Source organism: Bidens hawaiensis, unplaced genomic scaffold (assembly GCF_021521415.1).
Source record: "Bidens hawaiensis isolate Kalapana, Puna unplaced genomic scaffold, B.hawaiensis_p1.1 tig00034576_1, whole genome shotgun sequence".
Classification (NCBI taxonomy): Eukaryota; Viridiplantae; Streptophyta; class Magnoliopsida; order Asterales; family Asteraceae; genus Bidens; species Bidens hawaiensis.
In genome coordinates this window covers 12,027-27,749 of record NW_027505324.1, presented here as the reverse complement: position 1 = coordinate 27,749, position 15,723 = coordinate 12,027, and the positions used below count along the sequence as shown (strand labels likewise).

The 15,723-nt window shown below is 31.4% G+C and overlaps 1 protein-coding gene and 1 pseudogene across 2 annotated transcripts; both read right to left on the bottom strand.

The window, feature by feature from the left end:
- Positions 1-1,499: 1,499 nt before the first annotated feature.
- On the bottom strand, positions 1,500-3,538 carry LOC143612383 (uncharacterized). The gene is made up of 3 exons (XM_077086377.1): positions 2,339-3,538; positions 2,142-2,260; positions 1,500-2,035 (listed from the first exon to the last, which is right to left on the bottom strand). Exons 1-3 carry the CDS (start codon positions 2,514-2,516, stop codon positions 1,943-1,945), a joined length of 390 nt encoding a protein of 129 aa, XP_076942492.1. The 5' UTR covers positions 2,517-3,538; the 3' UTR covers positions 1,500-1,942.
- A 9,752-nt stretch (positions 3,539-13,290) lies between these two features.
- On the bottom strand, positions 13,291-15,117 carry LOC143612379 (ADP,ATP carrier protein, mitochondrial-like; annotated as a pseudogene). The gene is made up of 3 exons (XR_013149934.1): positions 14,657-15,117; positions 13,845-14,200; positions 13,291-13,756 (listed from the first exon to the last, which is right to left on the bottom strand). The product of XR_013149934.1 is annotated as an ADP,ATP carrier protein, mitochondrial-like (transcript).
- Between the last annotated feature and the right edge of the window lie 606 nt (positions 15,118-15,723).

The following is a 15,723-nucleotide window of genomic DNA, read 5'->3' as shown; positions in this document are numbered from 1 at the left end:
ATAAAAACATATATAAAATTGATCTTCAATAAGTAAAAATTAATAAAATCATTTTATTATATGTATCTTTTAAGTAAAATATGATACTTTAAATTAGTTTTAATAACGAAGTAAGTTACGTTGTAAAATATACTCAAATACACGACGAATAGCAAAAATTTTAGTTGCCGTATGTCATATAAAATATAAGATCTAATAAAAAAAGACGGTCATCAAATATAAAAAATTAAAATCAATTAATGAATTCTAAAAAAATTATTACCGTTTGATATGATACTCAATGGTTGTCTAGACGATGACACTGCATGTATTTGAAACAAAATTAATATTATTATAACATAGTATTTACATAGTAACCTTAAATTATGAAAGTCACTAACCATTTGTATTTCCTCTTATTGGAAGAGGATGATTGAGAATCTGTGGGTCTCTTTGATCTTGAAGACATCTAAATATAAAATTAAAAAAATATGATTAACATGTGAAATTTATAAATCTAATATGATGTAGAGAACAATAATTACATAGGCTGTAATTATAAGAATTGCGATTATGTAAAATAGCGTATTCTCCAAAAGTAAATCTTACATACCTTCAAACTTATAATAATACTCAACTTAAAATGCTATCAAAACTTCCGAATGAATGAATGCCAGAGTTAATAACCGAGCAGGTATTAGTAGTGACAATTTTAGAGTGACATGTTTTATAAGCTAACCTATTCAATATATAGGCTTCAGGTAAAGGTGTGACTGTTTATGGTAACCTTATTTTAAGTGAAGACAAAGTATATATGGTTGGAATAAATTATGTTATTTCTATATAAGTAAAAATTAATTGAAAAAATTTTGAAAAGTGTTTTTGTTTATAATTTGGCGTTAATTAACTTGTCTTTTTTGAAACAATCACTATGATTGTGTAATTGATTTGAAAAAATAATTATACATGCCATATTTCAAATATCTTTATTACCAATTAAAATGAAGGACCGAGAATGTTGTTAATAATTACATTTATTCAGCACAAAATATTTGATAATAAATAACAAAAATCTAATTACCATAATCTTTGTATAACATTTGAATGAAAAACTTTAATCAAATTTCATTTATTGATTCCGTTTGGTACAATTTTAAGTAATTAGATATGAACATAAAAAAGTTAATAACAATTTACATATATTGATGAATTTATTCCTATTATAAGGGACTAAACGATAACTAACTATTTAATGTAAAAATGGAAAGATTAAATTTGGTTAAAATTATTAATTAATAGACAAGAACTGGATCAAACTTGATACGTTGAATGCGTTTTATGTCAAAAAACATATAGCCTAATGTGTGATCATTAAGATGTGTAAAGCAAAGTATATCAATTCCATTAATAACAAATTTAGACAAAAAGCAAGAAGGTTAGTATACATATTTGATTTACTTAACATATGTATATATATATTAATTAATAGTTTTTAAAAAAATTGAATAAGTTAATTACATACGTTAGTGTTACATAATACTATGTCAGTTTATATGTTTTAATAATTATAATTATAAACGAATATTAACGTAAGGTAAACAAAATGACGAAAATTAGATGTCGCAATCATCAAAAAGATAAAACATACAAACTTCAGCATACGATATTATCTAAACATTTTAAATAGTCTTCAACCGAGTCATTACGAAAACATCGAAAACCATAACCAAAAGTGTCGACATACGCAAAAGAAAACAAAGAAAACTAAATAACACCCACGGAGACAAAATGATACGGATTTGGCTTACAGGAATCAGTTGATTTCCAAAAGTATAAGTGAATGTGTGTTTCGGTGGTACTCGAAAACACACACATCTCCATTCTCAATACCATTGAGGTCAATAAACAGTTGCCAATCATGGAAACGCGACCTGTATGTCCCCTGATTTAACTCCAAGCGTATCTATGTAGGAACGTCTATGCCCTCGGGATTGATTAGCATCAACGGTGTTTCAACATCCAAGTCATTGTCACGCGCAAAGTCAGCGGGCAAACGCTAAAAATTAACATATTGAAAAATTATCAATCACCATATTAATAACCATCCAGAAGCAAAACCAATGTTTAAATAATTAAATATTTTACACGGTAATATCACTTACCAATCTATTAGAAACCACGATTTCGAGAAAGTTGTTTTGTTCATCATCCAATTCATCTTGATCCATGTCTTCAACATCGTCATCTACAACTTGAACTGGTTCATCAGGTGCTGGAAAAACTAATGTACATAGGATTATTATATTATGTTGAATACATGCATAGTGTCAAAAAACAAAAAAATAAGTTGAATTCAAACCTTCAGGTTCGTCGTCTCCAAAAAGTATGTCCATAAAATCAATTTGATCACTCAGGGGTGGACCGTAATAGACAAGAAGTGGATCAAAGTTGATACGTTCAATGCCTTTTATGTCAAAAACATAACATCTGAATGTGTTATCATTAAGATGTCTTAGAACAATATGGTCATTTTGCATAAGATTCACGTGTTTAGCAACTTCGATCCAAGCAGCGCCAAGACCAAAAGTTGATGCACCGTTTTTCAGATTAAATATCGGTAAATCCCATGAGGCTCCATCAACAGTAAGAACATGCACGATTACTTCATGGGCAGGGTTATGAAAGAACCGGAAAACCTGATCAGTCCGCAATGGCTAGTAGACAGTGTAAATCAGTATATATAATTTGTTACTATGAACAAACATGACATAATAAAATTATTATTATATTTTAATGTAAGATAATTGATGATTTAAAATGAATGTTATACAAGATAACTTAGAGTAGGAAATTTGACAGCAGCCTCCAAATTCTTTAAATCAAAAGTCGGGTGATCAGGGATGCAAAAAAAACGCCATTCAAGGTCGTTAAGAGGTTCGAAAACAAAATGATCTCCAAAATCAAATCGATTTCTCTGAACAAACTGATTCCATCCAAACGCTAAAACATATTCATTGTTGATGAAGTCAATATTTATAAAATGCCCATTGTCGTTATTGTGAAACAAATTAATAAAACGTTCATCGGGTTCAAGTTGAAGTAAGTGTTCACATATCTCAGCAGGAATAACCTAAATGGTAAACAATCGTTAATTCATAAAAATCGTATATGCCTAAAAAATTGTTATTAATAAATAACCAAATGTATTTATAATTAGTAATACATACCATCTGCGGTTTCGAAGGATCGTAAAACACAATAACCGCGGGTAACACCATTATCACTATCTGAAGATACTAACATTTAGTACAAATTGTTATAACATATAGAGCAACTTCAAATACAAATATGACAAATACATATGTTAACAAAAATCAAATCACGAGGCGTGTTCTAAGGTATGTTAGTGGTTTTCTTTTATTAACACACTAAATAACTCAAAAACACCTAGTTACGAACAATGTGTCTAGAAAGTGTTATTACAGCTCTACTTTACCGGGAAACAGGTATGTAATCGTTTAAATTATAATATGTACTGATGTTTCACACACATTGATTAATGACAATTAATTTTTATGGGTTAGCTTAAGCAAAGAAGATTATATCATGGAAACAGAAAACTAACTATTAAATGAAATTTAATGTTTTTGGATTAACACAAACCTGTTGAAAAATTACCTTAATTTATAAATAATTAAAACAGAAATAATGTTGATATTATTAAAGAAGAGGAAACGATAACAATTGTAAAACATTATTAAAAAAGGATCTCCATGATTTGGAAGAGTTAATTACCTGTTTAGTGTTTGGAAGTTCGAAGAAGAAGAAGACGATCGGTTTTTGGCTGTGTGATATTAATGAAGATATTATATATATGTGTGTTTATTATATTTAGATGTTAATATTATTATTATAGTAAGCTTCCAGAATATTTACTTGGAAGTAAATATTTAAAAATCCATTAGAAATTTATATTGTATCCTTATTTTTAGAATAGTATATTTATATTTGAAAAATAATTGTGGGTAGTTAATTTCTTTTGTTAAGAATAAACTTGATTTGTTATCAAACCAAATAATGACTAAATCTGTCGTAATATTAATGTTAATACGTTCTAAAAATATATAAATCAAAAAATAACCGTGTTTTTAGTTATATGTGCTTGTTATATAATTATTAACGGGTTTCCTCATAAACTCTAAAATTGTAATTAATGGACGACTGTTAAATATAGTTGATGATTTATGGTAATAAGTAACTAATTCCTTTAAACTTTTAATAGATACATTATATTTTCAAATTTAAGAAGATTGTTTAAATCTATACATTTATTGATCAATATGGTCAACTGTTAACTAATTATATGTCAACATTAGTAAAAATCTAACATTCTAAATTTATTCATGAATTTATTACTTATTTGAGTGATTGTTACTATATAATTATATGTAACTCTGGAAATAAATAAGTAGTTTATATTTGCTCATGATCTAATTAGTTAAATAAGGAAGATTTTAAGTTTGTTACTATAATTTATTTAACAAAAACACGAAAAGTAAAAGTTAACAAAAATGAATTATTTAATTCAACCAACATAAATAATATAGAAAATAAAATAACTTATTGATATAATTTTTTAACAACCTTAAAAAGATAATAGATAATCCTACTATAAAATAACACTCAACATAAGGAAAACATAAGTTCAAAGATATCCATATAAAATTCAACCAACATAAATAAAACCCAAATCACAATGTCAAATAAACAAACATAAAAACCAAAAACATCCATAGTCAAACCATTAAAAAAGACAAACGATGCATGCAATAAGCTGCGTTTATTATTAAGTTGCGCCTTCGTCCATTTTAAATATCCACGTCATCAACATTAGCATCAACAACTGGTTGTTCATCAACCTTCGTCTTGGTTGCAGACATACCGGTGTCATCCTGACCATCATAAGTATCATCCAACTTCCGCTTGAGTTTTACGTCAACCTTTGGTAAAGAAATAGCCTTCCCATCAAGAGATGAAAGACGATCCGGAATTACGTCTTCAGAGTTTGAAATAGGAGTGAAGTGGTCGGACGAAGGTGTCAACAACTCCTATGAATCAGTTTATCATTCATGTTTTTAGTATAAACATTTAGATTTATAAAGTTTTGGATTATTAAAAAAACGGATTAATAATTCAACTGTTACATTTTCGGTTGATTTCAGGTTAGAGGATGATCCAACTGTTAAAGACTGATTGTCATTAGGCTGCACATGAAGTTAAATTGAATTATATTTAAAATTAAATAAATACACAGTTTGTTAATGTACATTAAAACATTATTTTTAAAAACGGAAACAATAATCATACCTGACCATGAGCAAGCTGTTTATCAAGATCATTAAGAACGTCCTGGTCATCGGTTAACTTGGTGACACCGTAGACGTCATATGAGTTCCTGATGTTGTAGTCACTAACCTCAACAATGAAAGCAAATTTCTTTTCTAATATAGTGTTGAGTTCTTCAGGAAACGTGTGCATCGGATCAACCTTCAAAATAACAATTAAGAAAATGAACATAATAAAAAATCATTTAATGAAGTTCTAAAATGTAAAAAAAGAAAAGTCAATGATTTGAAAATCAAGTTAAAATAGGATAAAAGCTGTTTGCGTTTTATTTTATGTTTATAAGATATTAAAAAATTCCGGTTTTAAAACAATGAAAAAAAAGAACATAATAATATGAAAACTAATAGATTGAACTAAATAGTGTAAATGACACAAAAAAACATATTGTATGGGAGAATGGTACAAATGTCATACCTCAACATCAGTGGTAACAAATTCATCAGCAGGCTTATTGAACAACTGTCTCGCATCCCTATCAAACAACGTAAGAGAAACAACACCGGTCGTATCTTGTACACGAATTGGAATTCGGAATCTGTAAAATAAAGGGGACTTATTTTAAAAATTATTGTAAAACACCAGTTTAATTTAATATTATTAAATGAAAAAGTAAGAATATTATATATTTTAAATTTATAAAATAGTACCTCGGTCCAGCGGTTACACCTTGAGAATTACAACTTGAATTCTTACATTCATAAACCTTCACTCCATCAACAAAAGTAGAAGTAACCTTACGACTACAACGTTTACATCCATTATAATACCATTCCTTGTTACCCAATATATACTTAACGGTACCAATTATGACGACGTTTTTAGCCTATAATAATAACATGGTGAACTTATTAGTAAAATTTAACTCAACATGAGTATTTACAAACACAAATGGTTACATACCTCAAAAATGGTACAAAGATCACTGATTGAATAGAACGGATACTTCTTCAAAAATTCATCCTTAACAGTTAGCAGCTTAGATGAACCAACCAGTTTAGGTACTTCGACATTGACTTTCGAGGATATTTCAAGCAACCTATTATTTCAAAAAAATAAGTCATAAGGTGTTTAAAATAAACAATAATCTATACGTGTAATAAAATAAAATTATAATTAAATAGTTATAATACATTACCGTTTCTTATAATCAATCACTTCATACAAGTAATCATTGATCATTAACCTTGACACTTGGTTACCATAAGAGTTTTGAACATAAACATTTTATGCCAAAATCATATAAATGTATGTAAAGTAGAATTATTAACTATAAAGAATTTTAAGGATTAGAAATAAAATACTCAATGTATAATGATACCTCCATAGTACTTGACTCGTGCGAATTGGAGGACGATAATGAGATACTCCTCATTCGGGTTGTCAGAAACATATTTGATAAGTTGTTTAAGATAGTCATCCCATAAGGTGAGATAAATCGTTTTGCCACTGGTTCATCGAAAAGTAGAAGTTAACAAAAATGAATTATTTAATTATACATGATAATATATAAATTATTTACAAAACCTCAAATCAGCAAATTCCATGGTTCTTCGATTCTGGTGTTGTGCCTCTCGGAAGAATGAGTTTTTATTGTCGAAAAACTTACTGACATGACCGATTACATCTGAGAAATAATTTATAATGAGGAATGAAACAGATATTAAACGATCGTATTTAACTGTCGTAATATAATGTATTGAATTTAAAACGAAATTTAATTAAAAGATGCAAAAAAGGATACCTATCGTTCCATTCTGAGTTACGTTCTTGGCTTTGATATCATCAAAGGTAGCAAACGACAATCCATAAATGTGACCTTTAAACTCATCACAAATCGAAAGTCGAGTTTCTGACGTGAAACAGAGCTTATGTGGGCTGTCAACTACACGGTATGTTGACAGATTTGCACCAAGGGAAGCTTTTCGCACAATCAATGAGCGATTCTCAGCAAGCCAAACATCATGTTTCGGTATGCAAGGTTTCCTTACATACGCCTGCATTCGATGACCCTGTTACAGTATTAATAAGACAAACATTATTGTATGCATATAATAAGAAAGAAATGAAAAAAATATAAACAATTATTGTATGCATATTTCTCATACCGTCTCATCTTGTAAGATCATTTCGATGGACCAGTCCTCTCCTGGTTTATTGTTGTCCTTCAAACGCCACAGTCTAAGTATACGAACCTTCAGTAAGCAATCGTTGTTCGAAACATCCAAAGAGTTGAACATGGTAAAGTTTTTTGCTTCCATCTTGCTGTGTAACAAAAACAAAATCAATGCAAAGATAAAAGAATCGGTAAATAAAATTTACATGAGTGAAAATAAATATTTATATGTATATTCGAACCTTCACAGTCTAAGTATACGAACCTTCAGTAAGCAATTGTTGTTCGAAACATCCAAAGAGTTGAACATGGTAAAGTTTTTTGCTTCCATCTTGCTGTGTAACAAAAACAAAATCAATGCAAAGACAAAAGAATCGGTAAATAAAATTTACATGAGTGAAAATAAATATTTATATGTATATTCGAAAATGAAAACCTTGAAAATGAAACAAATATGAAACGAAGACAAAGAAAGTGAGAACTGTGTGAATGTCTTCGTTATGGTTACAGTATATATAGACACGGAGTATTTGTTACAAACTTGGAATTATTAACAAAAATAGGAAAGCTCTAAATACGGTTAATTGAAGGAGAATACAATCAGGGATTTATAAAAAATAATCCTAACAACTTGCCAAAATTTGATTTTATTTGTAGAATGTACAACTTGCCAAAATTTTTAATAATTTGTAGAATGTAAATCTAAATAACATTTAGTAAACTTTTTGAATATATTGATAATAAAAATTCTAATACAAATATTCTAATACAAATAAAAATCATAACAACTTGCCAAAATTTGTCATAAGTTGACTAACAATTGAAATTTCGAATTTCAAAAATTGATATAATTACTTACATTAACAAATCAGGGATTTATATAAAATAAAAAATTCTAATACAAATATTCTAATACAAATAAAAATCATAACAACTTGCCAAAATTTGTCATAAGTTGACTAACAATTAGAAATTTCGAATTTAGTAAAACTCATTTAATATACTATGAATTAATATTTTCTTTGTAACAACTTTCCAAAATATATAGAAAGTAAATACGGATTTAATTAAAAGGAATAAATAAACAGTAATAACTCATAGGTGATTACGAGTTCACAATTTGAAAATTAAGTTGACTAATAATTCAAATTTCGAATTTAAAAAATTGTTAGCTCTTATTAATGATAGTAATCAATAAAAATCAAAACTTAATATTACAAAAAATATAACATGTTATTCAGATCTTCACAATGAAATTACTTACCGGAAAATAAAATCCAATTGACGGGATGACAACAATGTCTTTCAGATCTGATTAACAATAACCATGACGCGACGGCAAAGTATCCGAACATCTGACTAACAATTAGAAATTTCGAATTTAGTAAAACTCATTTAATATACTATGAATTAATATTTTCTTTTGTAACAACTTTCCAAAATATTTAGAAAGTAAATACGGATTTAATTAAAAGGAATAAATAAACAGTAATAACTCATAGGTGATTACGAGTTCACAATTTGAAAATTAAGTTGACTAATAATTCAAATTTCGAATTTAAAAAATTGTTAGCTCTTATTAATGATAGTAATCAATAAAAATCAAAACTTAATATTACAAAAAATATAACATGTTATTCAGATCTTCACAATGAAATTACTTACCGGAAAATAAAATCCAATTGACGGGACGACAACAATGTCTTTCAGATCTGATTAACAATAACCATGACGCGACGGCAAAGTATCCGAATATCTAATCAAAAATAACCATGGATCTACTGAATAGCCGTGATAAGATCAATGATTATTTCGTTATTATAGCGTCTTAATAGCCGTGATTTTGAAGAAAACGAACTAAAAAATTCGTCGGAGGGACGGATAAATTGATTTCGTCAGAGGGATGGTTAAACTGAAGGATATTATCATAATACGATTGAACTGTAGATACTGGTTAAACTGATGGAAGATACTGGTTAAACTGATGGAAGATAATGGTAGAATGAAGAGAAAGGGGATCCAAGGAAAAAAAATTAATCGTAATATTGTAATTCATTTAAAGTATTTAATTAAATTAAATGCATTTAATGTATAAAGAAAATAATATGTTTTTGATTTATTTTAATGATAAAAAAATTAGAGAAGTGAGGGATATTTTTGGAAGGAGAGGCTAACGTCCAATAGGAAGGAGCCATGTGGCACCAAACTCTATTGTTTTAATATATAGTAGGATTTAAATGTGTTATGAGTTAAAATTATAAATAAGCTCAATGGAAAACAAAAGGAGAAGAAGAACTTATTTAAAAAAATATATATATAAATAAACAATTAGCAAATGGCAACATCTTTGCAAATTTGTAAAACAAATCAATACCAATGTTGGTGTCAGGTCAACTTAATTAAATCTAATTATATTAAAGTAAATACGAAGGCAGTTAGGGTTTTCAACCTGATGATGATGCTGCTGTTTGTGTTGGACGTAGAAGTTGGAATGATAATTAGATTACTAGATAAACATAAATATATGGGTTTAATTTATTATATAAAGTTAATTAGATTTGAATAATCTTAACTATTGATTATAGGCAAATAGCAAATTTAGCTAATGAAATATCGGCAGACAGTTCCATTTGCTCCCAGCGATCCGCGACTAACAGAATCCGAACATCGTTGGTCGCCAGAAAAATGTACGTTTTTTTGTTGAAAAGGTTGAGTTTTCCGGGCAAAAAACGTTTTTCCAGCAACTAACGATGTTAGAATTCTGTTAGTTGCAGATCGTTAGGAGCAAATATGTTAAAATACTCGACCATCAACAAGCATTTTGTTAGTTGGGACTGTTATTTGTCAATACTCGATAGTTGGGAATTATTCAAATCCAATTTTCCAATCTCTAATTGTACCGAGTCATCGTTTATATAACCTAGCTAATTAATGTTGTGATTATGGTTACATGAATCTGTAATTAGTTTTAGAGTTATTTTTTCCTGGTTATAAAATTAAGAGTTTTCGCCTTGGTGAGTTATGTCAATTCGTTCTATGGACTGTTCCTAGGACTTGGAGTCGCGATTTCATAAAATTTGGTATTTTAAATATAAACAAAACATATATACAAAAATATGTTAGTGCTTCAATCACTTGTACATTAGTATGCGCTAAAGTTTTTGCGTAAAAATTTTAAAATTTAAAATCATGCATTTATGTTTTGATCAATTACTATGCGCAAGTCGGTTTCATGGTGTTTGCAACACCCATTTTACCATATAGATAACAATCAATAACTACTCACTTTATTATTATTTACATAGTTGGTATTCACATGATCTAATAGGCTGCTACATATCGGTAATAACGAGGGTTGAAATGAGAAAGAGCTAAAAATTTCATTTTGGTTGACTTGATTGCTGATAACTACACTTCCTAGTGTCGGCCAAACTTTTGATGAATTATTATCTAGCAACGACGCTTGAAGTGTCAGCTTACAAGCGATACCGCTGAAGTGTATATAAAGTTGTTTTTGTTCGTTTTAGCCTAGTCGTTGAAAGTTGAAACCATTGTAATAGGTTTCGTGTTATGACTCGTTTTTTTTGATAGAATAGCATAGCAGGGACTAAATCGTTGTATCTTTGGCTTTCATCTTAATCAAAATCATGGTTGAATCGTTTGGACTTAGGAGACTGGAGTTCACTCGTTTTATCATTTTTCTCTATTTTGGATCATGATTACCACATCTATTGGTAATTCATAGATCTAAGTGGTTAGGTAATCAAGCTTGCATTTTACACTTTGTGGAAGTCGATCCTAAATGGTACACATAAGCATACGTTAACCACTGAAGATGGTTTGGAAAGATCTAAGTGGTTAGGTAATCAAGCTTGCATTTTACACTTTGTAGCATACGATCCTAAATGGTCCACATAAGCATACGTTAACCACTGAAGATGGTTTGGAAAGAAATGAAGATCCAAAAACAAAGACAAGACGTTAATTCAAAGAGATGATAGTGCATATGGTGTGTAAACAATGGCCTTGCCGAATGCATCAACATGTTTGAAGTATATTGCACTGCACAAGCTCTTTTGGATGCTTTGTGCGAGATGTATGACGAAAATGTTAGGTTGAGAGAAGGTGGGAAAGATCCGATTCAGAAGCAATATGACATGTTTGGTACTTCCTCATAATGGAGCATTCGGTGCATGATGATTAAGTCCAGAGTTGGACTATCTAGACATGACTATTACTGATTTGATCAACACTTTGACAACCTTTGAGATGGACGTGACAAACCATGAAATGAATCGAAAGGGGTGTGATCCGAGTCCTTACAAGACAAGTAACTCTGCTTTGGTTGCTACTTAAAGAATCAGCAGTGAGGGTTTAGTTGGTTTGATGGAAAATGCCGCTTGTGACGGTGTACCTCTTGGGAAGAAAAAAACCTAGCCACTTGTATATATATTGGTGTCACTTAAAACCAAAGGAGTGATCATATATTATATTATAGGGTTACAAAGAGGCCTTACATATAAAGAATAATCTCACATTTGAACACAATTTGCATTTGCTAATTATATATAACTAGTTAATGCCATAAACACCACTTGTAGACCAACTAGTCAAAAAGTTTAGATGCCCTCCAGCAAATATGGATGATTATTGGTCTTACCATCATCCCACTTTTGTCCCACTGCCCTGAAAGCAACAAGACCACAACTTGTTTGATCCTCTCTCTTGGACCATCACACCAAGCCGTCACCACTAGATGGATTGATTATTGTCTCTTTGATAAGTTTTTTAGTGTTCTTTTCCTAATGGACAAATATAAGCTTTTCCATGTCAAAAACATGAAACTAATTAGGGAAAATTACAACAATAAACAACTTTGACCCATTTTTTTCTAAAATAGAAATATATGTTTTAGCCTACATCTCTCCAATCATTGAGTTTTTGACCAATAAGCAAGTGGCACGTTAGTGAAGCCGGCTAAGCCTTAGCCACCACTTTATGGACATAAAATTTTATAAAAAGTAAACGGGACCCACATTTAGCCTATAAAAATTCGAGACATGTCAAAGGCGGCTAAACTTAGCCTACAGCCATGGTTATTTAGCCGGCATCCTTGACTCTTAGCCGGAATCAGGATACGTGTTTATTCACTTAGCCGGCTCCAACTCAGCTTGTAGGCTAAAGCTTCACTTAGCCGTCTAATTTTGGCGGCTAAATGAAGATGATTGTATATTCAATTTTGGCAGCTAAATGAAAAAAGAAGACAACTAAGTGAAACTTTAGCCTAAAAGTCGAGTTAGAGACACCCAAGAAGGAATATTTGGAGCCGACTAAGTGAATAGACACGTATCCCGAAGCCGGCTAAGAGTCAAGGATGCCGACTAAATTACCATAGATGTAGGCTAAGTTTAGCCGCCTTTGACACGTGTCGAATTTTTATAGGCTAAAGGTGAATCCCGTTTACTTTTCACAAAATATTGTGAACATAAAGTGACGGCTAAGGCTTAGCCAACGTGTCACTCGCTTATTGTTCAAAAACTCAATGATTGGAGAGATGTAGACTAAAATAAGCATATCTGTTTTGGAAAAAACTGATTCAAAGTTGTTTATTTTGGTAATTTACCCAACTAATTAACAAATTTTCATCAAAATTTTATTTATTTTATTTATTTATCTTTAAAATAATCACTAGAAATCAAGAACACTTGGTATAAGATTTATACCAAAAACATAAATAAAACACAATATATCTCATTTCTAGACTCCATAATCTTGGCAAAATAGTAAATGTTAACAAGGCTTCAAATTATTAACAAGCCTTTTTCAGCATATGCAAATACCTCAAACTGGAACACAACAAAACTGTAAGAAAGTACCGCATAATGCTTTAATCCTTACCAACACCAATTTAGTCTCAAGAAACATAAAATTTATCAGCATCATCCATAACTCAAAGAGTCTTTAACCGCTTCTACCAGACCACTTCTTCCCGAACACAATAAGCTGCAGCTGATCAGAAACAGCAAGCACACCAGCACCAGCCACAGCTCTGAGGATATTTGCAGCCCCACCCTTGAACAATGATCTCACACCCTCCTTTTTCACAATTTGGTTAAACGCATCAAATGTGTTCTTGTACTTCACAGCTTCACCAGATGTCATCATCATCCTTCTCCTCACGGTATCAATAGGATACGAGGCTAAACCAGCCGCGTTTGTAATCAACCAACCGAGAGCAAAGCTAGCAAAGAAATTATCCTGCAGTATTATAACAAACAATAAACCGCTCAACATCAGTTTATGTTTAAAATAATTTACTAAGCAGCTTCATTCTAATAAAACTAACTTGTAATGATCCGGTGAGGAGAATTGGCTTGAGAGAATCATACATCCCGAAATACAAACCATGATAAACGAAGATACCAGCAGCTGAAAGAGGGAACCCACGGTACAACCCAGCAATACTGTCTGACGCGTACGTTTTCTTGTAAACATCTGTCACTCACCGCCTTTCTTAGCTGCCTTCGCGTCATTGGCTAGACGGGTTCTCGCATAATCTAGAGAGAATACGAAGACAAGTGATGAAGCACCGGCAAAACCGCCTGAGGTGATGTTTCCACCAAACACCTTCCAGTAAGGATCATGGTCTTTCTTAAAGTTGAACAAACTCTTGAAGTAGTCCTTAAACGCAAAGTTAAGTGCCTGCAGTGTTCCACAATAACCATCATATATAAAACTATGATAAAAATAACTAGATACTATGCGATATATAAGAAACTATAATCCAAATATCCTTAAAACTAATTTTAATCGTATGTAAATAAACTAATAAATGATAACCTAGCCTAACAGGAGCTTGAAAACTACTCACGACCCGTTCTCAGGCTTAAAAGATAGAGCTCAATATAAGCCGAGCTCGATCCGTTGTAAGTTAAAAGAGCTAAGCCCAAGGATAAACTACTCATGAGCCAATGTCGAGCTATAAAAAATAAATCTTGAAACAAGCAGAGCTCGGGCCCGGCTCATCTACGCCCATAGGCTCTGAGTACATGGTGCTAATTTAACATTATTAACTTTACACATTTAGCCAGACAGATTAAAATAAAAACAAAATTCGCTCATTCGTAACTAAAATGCCGTCACATAGAAGAAACTAACCTGAGTAGGAAAGTAACGAATAACATTAGCTACGTTTCCTCTCCACAAAGACATGACTACTTCCTCCTTGACTGTTCTACCAAAACATTCTACAATACCCTTATACGGTTTAGAAAGACGACCAGCCTTAATAATCTCATCTTGGTTTTGGATCAAAAGCTTGACACGCTCAATTGGGGCAGCAGCAGTTTTAGACACAGCAGCTGAAACCCCACCCATAAGAAAATCAATGGCAAAACCAGACAGCCCTTTCTCTGCAGGCGCTTGAACAAACACAGGGGAGCAACCAGTGATTGTGTCACTGGATAGCTGAACCCTGCGTTTGTGTAATTCCCATATGCAAATTGCCTTTGAGTTGCAGCAGGCTTTTTGAATCCGCCATGTGGAGCTAAGGCGTGTTGTGAAAGGTGTAGCTGACTGGCTACTCTCCTAACGGTTAGATGATGGTTCTGTTCTGCCATTGAGTTTCAAATGGTATTCCTGCATAGGATTTCAAGAAACAAAAACTTGTCAGCTTAGAACATTTATTAAAAAGTCCTCATGTCGGTATCAAGTAATGGAAAAACTATGAGATCAATCAATACCCTTATTCATCATTAAAGATACCAAAATAGCCCAAAGAAAAATAATCACTGCCCTATTATCATATTTAAGAGAGTTAAAATACATAAACTTAGGGATGAGCATGGGATGGTACCGGTACCGATCCCGATTTTCCCGATCCCGAAAATTGGAAATTCTTGGTACCGGTACCGGTACCTAAATATTCGGTTCGGTACCGGTACGGTACCGGTACCGGGACGGTACCGGGATAGTACCGGTACCGAGGGTAAAAAATCAGGAAATACCGGTACCGTACTGATCCCAAAACTTAAAACTTTGGTACCGATTCGGTACCGACGGTACCAAATCGGAACCGATTACCGGTACCAATCGGTACCGGTACCGATTTTGCTCATCCCATAAACTCAATGAAAACAAAAATTACTAAAAAATAGACGCTGTTTTACAAATTATCGTTTGAACATAAAACGTGTAGCGGTCCATGACCTATATTGTACAAATTC

What these genes read in the sequence shown, in the direction of transcription:
- LOC143612383 (XM_077086377.1), bottom strand. Translation starts at nt 2,516, where the DNA reads ATGCAAAATGACCATATTGTTCTAAGACATCTTAATGATAACACATTC. An exon ending in TGGAGACGACGAACCTGAAG is followed by an intron (nt 2,261 to 2,338) that starts GTTTGAATTCAA and finishes TATGTACATTAG; the next exon opens with TTTTTCCAGCACCTGATGAA. An exon ending in TCGTGGTTTCTAATAGATTG is followed by an intron (nt 2,036 to 2,141) that starts GTAAGTGATATT and finishes GTTAATTTTTAG; the next exon opens with CGTTTGCCCGCTGACTTTGC.